This window comes from Poromitra crassiceps, assembly GCF_964638095.1.
Source record: "Poromitra crassiceps genome assembly, chromosome: 15".
NCBI classification, from domain to species: Eukaryota; Metazoa; Chordata; class Actinopteri; order Beryciformes; family Melamphaidae; genus Poromitra; species Poromitra crassiceps.
The window spans coordinates 9,130,035-9,142,425 of NC_139634.1; the positions used below are offsets into that span (position 1 = coordinate 9,130,035).

The 12,391-nt window shown below is 45.0% G+C and overlaps 1 protein-coding gene across 3 annotated transcripts in view; it reads right to left on the minus strand.

Moving 5' to 3' along the window:
- Nucleotides 1-685: 685 nt before the first annotated feature.
- pdlim7 (PDZ and LIM domain 7) overlaps nucleotides 686-12,391 on the minus strand; it is a 54,145-nt gene continuing 42,439 nt past the window's right edge. For all 3 annotated transcript variants that reach the window (XM_083651932.1, XM_083651934.1, XM_083651933.1), the window contains 6 exons: nucleotides 7,478-7,530; nucleotides 6,946-7,189; nucleotides 5,715-5,895; nucleotides 5,507-5,627; nucleotides 2,383-2,498; nucleotides 686-2,041 (listed from right to left, as the gene is read on the minus strand). In XM_083651932.1, coding sequence (XP_083508058.1) covers nucleotides 1,955-2,041; nucleotides 2,383-2,498; nucleotides 5,507-5,627; nucleotides 5,715-5,895; nucleotides 6,946-7,189; nucleotides 7,478-7,530 — 802 coding nt within the window. In that variant the 3' untranslated portion in view covers nucleotides 686-1,954. The remainder of the gene's footprint in view (nucleotides 2,042-2,382; nucleotides 2,499-5,506; nucleotides 5,628-5,714; nucleotides 5,896-6,945; nucleotides 7,190-7,477; nucleotides 7,531-12,391) is intronic.

Sequence of the window (12,391 nt, forward strand, 5' to 3'; positions counted from 1 at the left end):
ATATAGATATATTATATATAGATATATATCTATATATATATATACTGTATATATAATATATAATCGCTTGAGAGACAGGAAGTGTAAATACAATCAGAAGTTCCGATTGTATTTACACCACATGTAATACATTATGAGAGGAAACCACAGACCCCTGAACTTTTACCCACATTCAAATTATTTTGTGGTAACAAGTGAACATTAATGTGGCCGCTAGGCGGAAGGCATCATGTGGAAACACGACACACATCTAGACTGTCTGTGGGACCTGACTCTATTTCTCAGTTTGGGCTTTGGCATCTGATTTGAAAGAGTGATGATTGAGACAGGTGGGATTTGAACCAGTGAACATGAGCAACTTACACAACAAAGCAGCAGTTTATCTCGCTGAGCTAGAGGAACTGCCCGCTCTCCTTCATCAGCTTATTTCTATCAGTGTTCAAACCCTACTGATAAGGATACCTCACTGCTGGCATCTTACAGTCAGCAGCTTATGATGTGAACGTTTCTGAAGCCAGAGTCTGATGTCAGATTGAACCAACAAACTGGAAGATACTCAAATCAAATGCCATACTTTTCCGTACTTGCGTAGGAACCGTGTTGATGACATGGCTCTAACAGTATTACTCCTACAGCTATTCTTTCTTGCAACATCTAGAGTATGTAGGCTACACACTGAAGGGATTCACTGGGATCTTTATTGCAAAGCTTGATTTTACAAAAGGCACTTATAATGTACTCGTACAAAAAGAAAAGTACAAAAACAAAACAAAAATAAATCTCGTAATCATAATCCTATTGTTCCAGGAGACGGTGTTAATAAGAGCAGAAAAGGCCCAAAACATCACTATCATTTGAAAATATTACAGCTGGGTTCACATCCAAAATGCACTATATATCTCAGTCACCGTTCTGCCCCCGAACACATGGCATGACTACATTATTTTACTTGAAACTTACTCTGCTATAAAACAGCAACTTACAGGCCCATTTTAGAAACAATATAAATACATAATTCAACCATAACATGAAGGTACTTTCAGGAATAACATTCACCATATTATAATAACAAGAGGGATACATACACCAGTTGATACTTTTCCTACGTAAATATCAAAACGTCTAATAATTTCTATCCGAATTTCAAAGCTTCGACCAATCTCCTTGCCTTAGCCGCGGAACGTAAAACATCGTTAATAACACCACTATTACCGTCACCCACGTGGGGCACTTATTGAAATTGGATCAATTAAGGATTATTACATGACTCAACATTACTGTTATGAAGCGTGCGCTCCAATTTGCCAGAGCCGGAGTGATGCGTGAAGCCGTTAGTGCTTATGTGGAGCGTAGCGGGACACCTCTTTCTGCTTGACTAGACCCCCATTACATTAATCGCCACTGTGGTGAGAGAGCCAACGAGTAGCCCGGGTCCTGGATGGGCCTTTAAGCGTACAGTAGTGGCAGATCATTACAGTAATATGTGAATACTATTACAGGCTAAAAATGACTCTTTCAACTTGGAGGATACTTACTTCAACTTCCTGCTCAACAAGGATGGGATGAGTCTGGCGATAACGATTCTTTACCAAGAGTACGACCGCATCTCGATGAACTGGAGTGCCACCTTTTTACGCCCGATCGCAAGACCGTAACCATCGAAAAAAATGACTTGATATTCGACGAGCCACAGGCGATTTATTACGGTTAACGATGACTTGAATTGACTCGCTGACCGGTTCCACCTCCGACACTGCACTTAGGTAAACTGGTGTCGAGTCTCAAGTATCGAAACAAAATGGCTAAAATATATTTAAATATTTAAAAAAATGACTGAGTGCAACTAGATGTGTGGTTGGTTGGGAGATGAGAGGCAGTGAGTGTGTGTAAGTGTGGTAGGGAGGCTGGAGAGAGAGAGGAGTGTTGGTTCTTCTCTCTGGTTCTCTCTGGTTCCTCACACTGGGGCGAAGGCGTGGCCTTTGCACAGGGGCTTATCCTTCTTCGAGTAGAACGTCTTGCCCTCCAGGTTCATTTGGCAGAGCTTCAGAGATAAAAGGAGGAGAGAGAGAGAGAGAACGGGAGATTGAGAAACAGGAATAGAGGGACAGGAGTGCATATTAAGACCCATTTCTACTGACCAGCAGGTGCGTATTATATGTATTCGATGTTATTTACAGTCTGTATTCTCCACAGAGTGAAAGAGAGGAGAGAGAGTGACAGCCTGCAGGTGGCAGGTTGAGAGCAGGTTGGGAGAGGGACAGAGGGGGCAGTGAGAAATGTGGGTTCAGAGGTTTTGGAGCAGATCTTGTGGGACGGCTTTGTGGTTCGGGACAGCCGGGAGAGACGGGCCCACAGGGAGACGTATCAATCAAAATGACTTACAGCACAGACGAAGCACGTATCATGCCAGCTGTAGCCCAAGGCCTCCAGAAACCGATCCCCGGCATCAATCTTAAAGTCACATCCGTGGCACTTAGTGCCAAACATCTTCTCATAGTCTGGAGAGAGGAGAGGAGAGGGCAGGAGAGGTGACGGGGTGGGGCGGGGGCGGAGAGAGGGAGGGAGGGAAGGAGGGAGGGAGGGAGGGAGGGAGGGACAAGGGACACATTCAGAGGAGGAACATTAGGATGAAGCATAGACTGCAAAAGAAAGATGGACGTAGACATTGTGTGACATCATCCATTGCTTTGCCATCTTGATTATTTGGAGTCAGAAGTGAGGTGAATTTGGCTGAGAAGAGCCGCCTGCTATTTTGTCCGTGATCGGCGAGCTGCGCGATCACTGGACAGACGACCTGTCAATCACACCCAAAACAGTCTTTTTTGATCATCTATTTGACTCTAAACGGGCGAGTTATATATTTTTTAAGAAATCACCCCCTCCTGTACTGTTGTCATGAAAGGTGAAATTACCTATCGCTATAGATATTTTTTTTACCAGGCTGTAAACAGGTTTATTTATGCTGTAAAGCCGGGCATTTTAACATGGGGGCGAAAGGGGAATGACTCCCTTTTGGAGCCAGCCTCAAGTGGCCATTCGAAGAACTACAGTTTCTTTCTTCGTCCCCCCCCCCCCCCCCCCCTCGGGATGAAGTCGAACACCTTCCATGGGGGCTCCCCCCGTTCCCCAGATCTAAACATCGTTGAACCTTCATGAAGAAAACACCCGTTAAACACACAGTTCAGTTCAGGACTGGAGGAGTCGTCAGGCTGACACTTCTCCGTGTTAGATACTCACTACTTGTTAGGTGCCTCTATTATTTCGTCCGCCCCCCCTGAGCATCAGTGTGCTTCCCGGGTGTAAGGCAGGGATTAGGATAAGGGGAAATTGCTCCAGTTTTTTTCATTACAGTGAAGTGTGTGTGTGCGTGTGTGTGTGTGTGGGGTGCAGTGTCGGACTGTAATACCGCTCACTCAAGAGCGAGGGGGTGAGAGCCGCACAATCCCTGAGAGAGATGCTGAGGCGGCAGAATGTTTATCAGCGCTAAAGGCATTATTCAGAGTGTGAGTACTGTGATAAAGCAGCAGCAACCCCCCCCTCCTCCCCCCCCCCTCCCCTCCTTCTGAGCCGGGGTAGTGTGGGGGAGAGAGGGGGGTAGTGTGGGGTAGTGTGTGGGGGAGAGAGGCACGCTGCAGCACTGACCCGTTAAATCATTTACAGCACAATAGCACGGCAGCGCACCACCATTCATAAAAAGCAATAGAGAAACGTATAAACTAAACGGGGGCTAAATAGATTACAGCAGGATGAAACCATCACGCATCCTGTACGAACTGGCGGGACGCGGGCGCGAGATTCATGACGCGAGCAGCCCCGGCCAAAAAAAAAAAAAAACCCCCGCGGCAAATAACGCCGCAATGGATTGTTTCGCAAATAAGTTTCGCAAAGAAAAGCGATACATCACTTTGGAAAATGTTGCCGGCCGCAACAGATGGCTCGGAGCGAAAGTGGAGAAACACCTCGCGGATGTTGCCGGATCCTTTTTCAGCACGGAGCAGAAACTCAACTTTATCATAACAGACTCAACAATAACACAGAATCATTCAACCTGGTACAATATTTCGTTTTCGCACCACACACACACCTTATGTTATTATACTTGACAGATATCTGATTACTTTATACTCCAAACTTTTTGGCAAATGAGCTCTTTCACTAACTCTCATCACGGTCTGTTCGTGGGTCTCAGGACTCCATTCCAATTCACGTTTTATGATTAATAAAAACTCAAGCGTTAAGTTAGGAGGGGTCTTTTTTACAGATTGAGATCTGTGCGTTTCAGCTTTTCCCTGTCTGGACTCGACTATTCATCCTGGCTGCACACCGAGGATGTTGTTTGTGCCTTTGCTGCTTTGTACAAAGGCTTCAATAGCTTCTTCTTCTTCTCTCCCATTAGTATGGTGGAAAAGCGTTTGCTTTTCATGTCTTTTCTGCTGAGGAAACACCTTTAAGTACCGCCTGCCTTTTAAAAGGTTTAGAACGAGCGCGCACAAAAATTTAATTGGATACTTGCCCTTGGGAAATTGATTGGATAAAAAAAACATAATAAAATAAACGATCCTTTTTTTCCGGTGGCATCTTTGGTGTGTGAAGCGCTCCTCATTACTTACTGTGGTGTTTTTTGCACTGCACTTGCGTTGTCAATAGAACAGTGTGGCCGGTTACAGCAGCAGGCGGAATGTTTTGCATCTCTGTACAATCCTCATCAAAATGTGTGGGAGATGAACTTTGTATGTATGAGTGAGGGAGCGAGAGGAGACTTCAATAAAGGATTGAGCAGCCTGAGATATTGCAGGGTGCCGAGGACGTATGGAAAGCACCGTTCAAAATGGACTCGGGTCAGAGTCAGACTCCGTGGACACGCCTTCATTTGCATAGTCATCATCTCAAATTTGCATCTGATCCTGCGTGATCTGATCCTGCGTGATCTGATCTCCGGGGGCTGAAGCGGCACAGTGGGACCCAAACATAAAGAACAACTCCAGGGTTTTCCCCCTACCAATATAAGGCTTAGGCGCAGCACCCAAGACAATAAATCAATCAATGTTGGTCCCTTATTATCTTTTCCAAATGTTTGTACACAGATATGGCAATAATAATGATCCAAAATAATGTGAAATTGGGTTTTCTTTTTAATTGAAAAACGTATTTTTTTCTTTTTTATCCCTATGATGGGGGATCCCCCTGCCCACTGCCCAGCGACACAGCACCTAAGACATGGAAATCCCTGAACTCAAGGTGTGAATCAGCCATGTAGCATTCTATTCACCTTATGTTCCAATGCAGGGGTCAGCCAATTACTTTTTGTTTACACTTAATTGCTGTTGTTTTACACTTCCTGTGACGGTACAGTCAGACTAGGTTTGACGGTGTTTTGAACAGGAAGTCACACATATAACACAACTGGGTCAAGTGGGCGGGGCTACATAAGGTGAATAGTGCTTTTGATATTATAGAAAGGGTTTGATTTTGTGTGATTATTTGTGATTATTGATTCACTCCTCACCTCTCTCACAGTAGGGTTCGCCCTCCTCCATGTAAAAAGCTTGGTTCCTGATGGGAGTCTTACAGGCGGCGCACTTGAAACACTGGACGTGGTAGGTCATCTTCAGGGCATGCATGATCTCCTAAAGAGGGGAGGAACAGGTTGTAAATCGCTTGACTTGCAGCTTAGCTCGGCGGAGACGCTGGGAAACGGAGGCTAAATATTTTACCCCTGTGATCCTCTTTTTGCACTTGGCACAGTTGGGGGCGTAGCGGTTATCGTAGCACTTGGTACAGAAGACGGAGCCTCTCTCCTCGAAGAAGCCCCCCTCCTCCAAGACCACCTTACACTGCGAACACGTAAACTCCTCCGGGTGCCAAGAACGCCCCAGTGCTACCAGGTACCGACCCCTGGAAAGACACACGCACGCACGCACGCACGCACGCACGCACGCACGCACGCACACACACACACACACACACACACACACACACACACACACACACACACACACACACACACACACACACACACACACAAAGTAAACAACGCATCTGAAGCGTGACTGAGATCTCTGACACGGTTTTGCACTTCAGCGCGGAAAACAAGGCCGGCTGTAATGGAACGGAATGTCAGATCCTACAAATGCACACATGACTAACGAAGCACAGCTAAAGTGCCCGGGATGGCAGGAGACATCTCTCAGGAGACATCTCTCAGGAGACATCCTCACAGTTCAGGACGCTCTCAGGAGACATCTCTCAGGAGACATCCTCACAGTTCTTCTAGCAACTTTGTAGCCGTCACTTGTTGAAACACCACAAGAGGAATGATGTTTTCATCACTATGTGAAATGAGATTGAAATGATTTGATGGCCTCGCCTCAGTGACGACGGGGTGTCTCCACTAAATTTACAGGTGGTATAATGACTTTTGTTGCATAATACAAATGACAAATTCAATTATCTTGAACTTTAAAGGCAGACTATGCAGCATTTTCCTAAAAAAAACGATGTATAGACTCCCTCTCAATCATCACTTATGACCCACTAGAAGTGTGTGGCGGCGGTGTATTTATCTGCAGAGACCCTGCCCTCTGTGTCTGTATTTTCTTATTTTTGTGGTGGTCTACACTAGGAAATGTTCTGGGGCAACCTTTGGGCCGTAGACCCACGTGGGGTGTGTTAAGCCCCCAGCCAATAGCGTGCTGCTGTCGGTGTGTCTGCAGAGCAGAGCCACAGCGGACTGCTTTCCAACACAGCAGGCCCCTCCTCCTCCCTGGCTCCACGAGTGGGGGAGGAGGAGGAGCCTGCATTCGCAACCGACAATTCCTGCATAGTATGCCTTTAACGATCTGCCTCATCTCTAAACAGAGTTCCAGAGAAATAAACACCTGAGTGTATTTTCATTCTCTAGAATCTGTACTGTGGGAGACGGGACGGGTGCAGCAGCCTCCTCACCTGATGATTTTGTTGCAGGCGCCACATAAAGGGGTCCTCCCGGGGTCTTCGGGTGCCTGCTGCGCCGCCTGCAGGATGGAGCTGCGGTTCTCCATAGGCGTCGGCTGGACCGGCTGCCGGTGCTGGGTCAGGACTGTGCTGGTCTTGTCCGGGCGGTAACGGTCTGCAAAATTGGGGTCAGTGACCCAGGGTGGTCGACAGGACGGGCCCGAGCTGGCTGCCACTGCTGCCGGGGTCTTCGAGCCTGGTGCCAGAGGAAACCAAGGTGACCCAAATTGGAATTAGACCAACTGACAAGAACTCCAGTCTATCTTAATTTGGCAAAGGGAGTACACTTTTCACACACTATTCAGGATTTAATGTAATACACACAATCTCTCTCGCACACACACACACACACTCTGATGGAGTTGTGTGGTGTGACATCATTTTCGTGTCGATGTCACGTTGTCGTCACATAATATAAATCTATTAGTGCAGCATGGGACGCTGCTGGGGTGCCTTTGACACCCCAGCAGGAGCAGAGACTCACCATCTGGTTGATCTGCTGCCTGGGCCTTGGCAGGTGAGGGAGTTGGCTCAAGGCTGCGGGGAGAGAACCACTCATTAGAAAAGGATACACACTCAAGTCTCAGTCGCCATGGTTACCGCCCGGCCACTCAGGATACTCCATCTTTAGACGTTAGGAGGAGTCATGGTGGCTATCTCCGTTATGGAGTGTCACTGTGGTGCGTCATGGTCCGTGACACACCGACCATACGGTCTCATGGCTGATAATGACCACGAGTCACACGGACGGGTAATCCATGACTCATGCATTATCTTCTGTGTGACTCATCGTCATTATCAGCAATAAAATAGCAAAGTGTCGAGGGCTGGGCAGAGCAATTTAGAGAGCGAGAGAGTGGCGTCAGCGGAGGACCAAAATGCGTGACTCATTAGCCAATGAACAGCCAGGAAGGGGTCTCGCGCTACTTTTGAATTCTAAAATAAAGCTGATAATGTACAATTTGATTAAAAAAAAAAAAAAAAAATCAAAGTACAACACAAACTGTCCATTTTGCTGCAACTCGACAGTGCTGCTTAATCCAGGACCTTACTTCCTGGAACTCTTCAGAGTAAAAAACTGGTCCATTGGAGTGAATGGAGATGTCACGACTCTTCTATACTGTATATATACACGACTCTGGGCCTGGGTATCGGTACTCGATACAAGTAGCATTGGAACTTCTCCAGTTAAACGATACCTGCATTCAATACTTTTTGTACACAAACCTAGAAAAAAAAACAATTTGTTTGGTTTGCTCACAGCCAATCACCGCAAGCGTTCTCCAATTGAATGCGACGTGTGATTGGTCCACTACCGCAGCAGCTACAACCCATAGCCTACAGTCTGTGGTGAAGTCGCGCGTGTTGTATGTGATGGAGTTAGCAGTTCAGCGTGCTGAGATGCCACCAAAATGTATAGTATGAAGAGCTCTATTGGTATCGCGGTATCACATTAAGGGAACAGGTATTGGTACTGGTATCGTCACTTTTCAAACGATACCCAGCCCTAACGGTGTCGTATTCTTGAAGTCTCACCTGGAAAACTGATGTGTGGAAAAAAAGATGACAAAGAAAAAACAGTTAGTGACTTTGCCGTCTGTCTCCAACATCTCATTGTGTTTGTGGCTCATCTGTGTGCGATCACACATGCCTTTGCGTGACATTTTCAAGAAATCAATAATAATGTGACTCAAACAATAATATGACAGATAATGGCCACCAGGGTAGGAAATCAGAGGGGGCTCGGGGCAAATTGCCTGTAAAGAAATCAAAAACTCCCCGTGGAATTGAGTTGACTTTCTGTATTTGAACGTTACTCTGTATTTGCAGTGTGACTTGAAAATGGCCAGCTAGGCATCCGTACCTACCTACATAACCCCTGCCCTCTCCACCTAACTATCGTTATGTCCCTTGGTGACAGGCAGCGTAAGCTAGCTGGCCGGCTAGTTCACTTAGCTCACTAGTTTTTCAACGCAAACCACCCGCTGAGTCTGGACTAGAAACAGATAGAGATGAAATAGAAACCGTCAAGAGAGTCTAGTGTTGTGGGTTGGAGGAGGGACTGGACGGCAACATGTAGCCTACCTATTTGAAAAGTTATTGTCAAGTCCATTGTGTTGTTGAAATGATATATGAGATTTTGTAACTGTGATTGTTTATGAGCTTTTACAAATCAAATATGCTTGGATATGAGTGATTGAATATTGGTCTGCCATGCAACATAGAAGAATTAAGGTATTTCCCAACATTTGATAAAAATTGATCTGGAAATGATCCAAACTGCCCCCAAAACATATTTCACAACAAGCCTTTGTAAAAAAAAAAAGTTAATTTCCTACCCTGCTCTGCACCCACCAATGAAAGAAGCACGTACACCTCCCATGCACTGACTGACATCACAGAGAAGCTGCGCCACGCCTCACAGAAAGGGCAAGTCATGAGACAACATGTCAACCTGTCAGCTTTGGACGGAGAGGAGGACGTTCGCTCTTCAAGCCTGCGTGTGCAGAACTACTGAATAATCGACTTCCTATGTGTCAAACCGTGCGTTCATGTGCTCCTGCATTTACGAGTTGTGAGCACATGAACGGCCCTTCAATGTCGGATTTACGAGTGGGAATTTGGGAAATTTTGATGATACACGAGTTTCCGACGTTGTGGCGTTGCCTGAGGATTCAGGACTACAACAATGGCGGAAAGTATGGAGTCCGTGGCACCAATTGACTGTAAAAAGCTATATATATATTTTGTCATTCAGTTAATAGTAGCTATCATTTATTTTGAATGTTGTCCTGTCGTAATTACGACTCTACAACGGCTAAGTAGGAGCTTCCGAGGAGCACGTGAACGCAGCAAAAGTTCTGCTACACTTTATGTAACCTGCAGCGAACATCGTTAAACTCCGAACATCTTCAAACCACGACGGAGACGAATAAAAAATACTTTTCAAAAAGAACTTTCCAACAAAAGGAATCTTCAATTGTGAGCCGAGACAGCGAGCTCTGCCTGGACACATCTTATCTCGGGGGGGAAAAGTAGGACACTGCCACAGGCTCCTATCATGTTTACATCATCTAACTGTGCTGTCGACAACGAACAGACTTGATGAAAGCTGATCAAATCATGTCTCATTTGCAGAGAAGAAGAAAATGAATGTGAGAGGAGTGATCCAGCGGCTCTTTTGTTCCACAGCAGCGCCTGCCTCTCCTCCTCTTTATCACGATTACATCTCGATCAATTACAGCCCTGACTTGTCGAGGCCAGCAGACACAAGAGGAGGTTCGTTACAGCGGGAGGAGCTGTGTGGCACCAAGCACAACCAAAATAGTTTGCCATTTTCCAAACACCAAAGCCTGGATTACAAAGGACACACGTGGTTCTCTAGCCTCAGGACCTACATTTCCCCTTAGTCATTAATAAGTTGTGATCCAAATTTCAGATTTTTTTTTTTATCCGCTCACATTTCACAGAAAATAGTGCAGTAATACACAATGCCTTCATGCACTGTAAAAAAAAAGGAAATAAACCAAAAAGTGCAACAACATTGCAACTAGGGCTAAGAACCCAATGAGATAAAAAGGCAGACTCCTCTTGAATTACAGGCCTATAATGTATTTTAAACAAGTTAAACTGGTGATGCTCATCACATTTCAAGAATCAGAATTATTTCACTAAAACAAGTCCAGACAACATTTGGGGATATTTGGATTTTTTTCCCCCACATGGTTTTCCTGAATTACAGACTCGCTCACAGACAAGCCGCCCCTCGTCTGTGTGGGACAGGCTGCAGAGTAGCACAGCAGCAGCGCCCCCGGTGGAAGTGAACTGCTCACCTTTGTCGTCCACACCTCCTGACACCTCTGATTCAGCTCTGGCACCGTCCCAGAGAGGGCAGAGTAGAACTGCTCCTCTCGACGAGACTCAGCTCTTTCAATCTATACGACAACAGAAACACTGGCCTCTACAGGCTGGATCAATCCGTTCTGCAGTGGACAGTGTGCCATGCTGCCACCCATCCTAGGACACCACCTCCCTCCCTCTCTGCAGCTACAGAGCACCTCTCCCCTCCGTCCTGACCGAGGTGCCACTCTCAGGTGCTTTAGGTGGCGTTTTGTGAAAACAGCCATTAGGCCGTACAATGATTCCTGTCCAAACAGCCTCGGCCAGAGAGCGGGGTGAGGAGGCGGGGGGCCTGTGTTGTCTATCAAACCTAACTGAGGGTGAATACCTTTGCATTTCAATGCTCAAGAGTACTATATGGCATTTGCTTGTTGCAGTTTATACATTTCATTATGCAGTATGTATGTAACACTATACAGTGTATAGTTAATACTATCTATATCTGTTAATAGCTGAATCCTTTTATAATATTTTATAAGTTTGGTATATTTCCACTCACGCAATATCTTTACAAGTCTGTTTATACTCTGTTAATACTGTTTATATCTGTTAATACTTTTTATATCTGTTAATACTGTTTATATCTGTTACTATCTCTATCTGTTAAAATCTGAATCCCTTTATAATATTTTATAATCTGTTTAGATCCTTTATATCTTATTTGTTTATGTCTTGTATATTTGTTATCAATGTTAATGAGCACCAACCACACAAAGACAAATTCCTAGTATGTGAAAACATACCTTGGCAAATAAAAATAATTCTGGTATGTAAGGACTGTACATAATGTTGGCACTTATTTCATACTCTACATATTTCACATTCTTTATGGCCCAGTATTCTGTTACCGTTTTCTGCTGCAAAAACCCAATTTCCCAACAGGGATCATTAAAGATTTTTTTTTTTAAATCTCATCATATTTTGAAAAGTGGCTGCACTCCAAGCAACTTGACTATTTTTTCCCCAATGTTTATTCACTACACACATATACCTGTTTAAAAAAAAACGATTTAATGTTGAGTTAACAATGGCAACATGATAGCCTAATCCACATTTCAATTTTGCAAATGAAATTATTCGTTGTGTTTAATTAATGCCTACTTCCATTTCCCGAGGCAAGTTCATTATCTGTTCAAATCGTTATGGCCTGATCCCAACAACGACCACAGGTTTGCTGCTGGCATGAAATTCATTACCTGTTCAGACAAAGCCAGGAAGTGTGTCTCATTCACTTCCACTGCCCAGAGTTTCACCGCTGCTTCAGGGACTTCACCTGCCAATGTTCTTCTGGACACACGTTTATATCTCAAAGCATCAGGCTATCACCGTGCTACCAGCAACCAGCCCAAAACTGTCTAAGGGCAAAGCTAGATTTTGTTGCTTGCACCATTCCTGATAAGGTTTCGGAATGACCTCTGGTAGTCTTTTCACTCAAACCATCTGAAAATGATTTTGTTTGCTTTCAAATATTCTTATGTCCAAGTGTTCTTTCAAAATG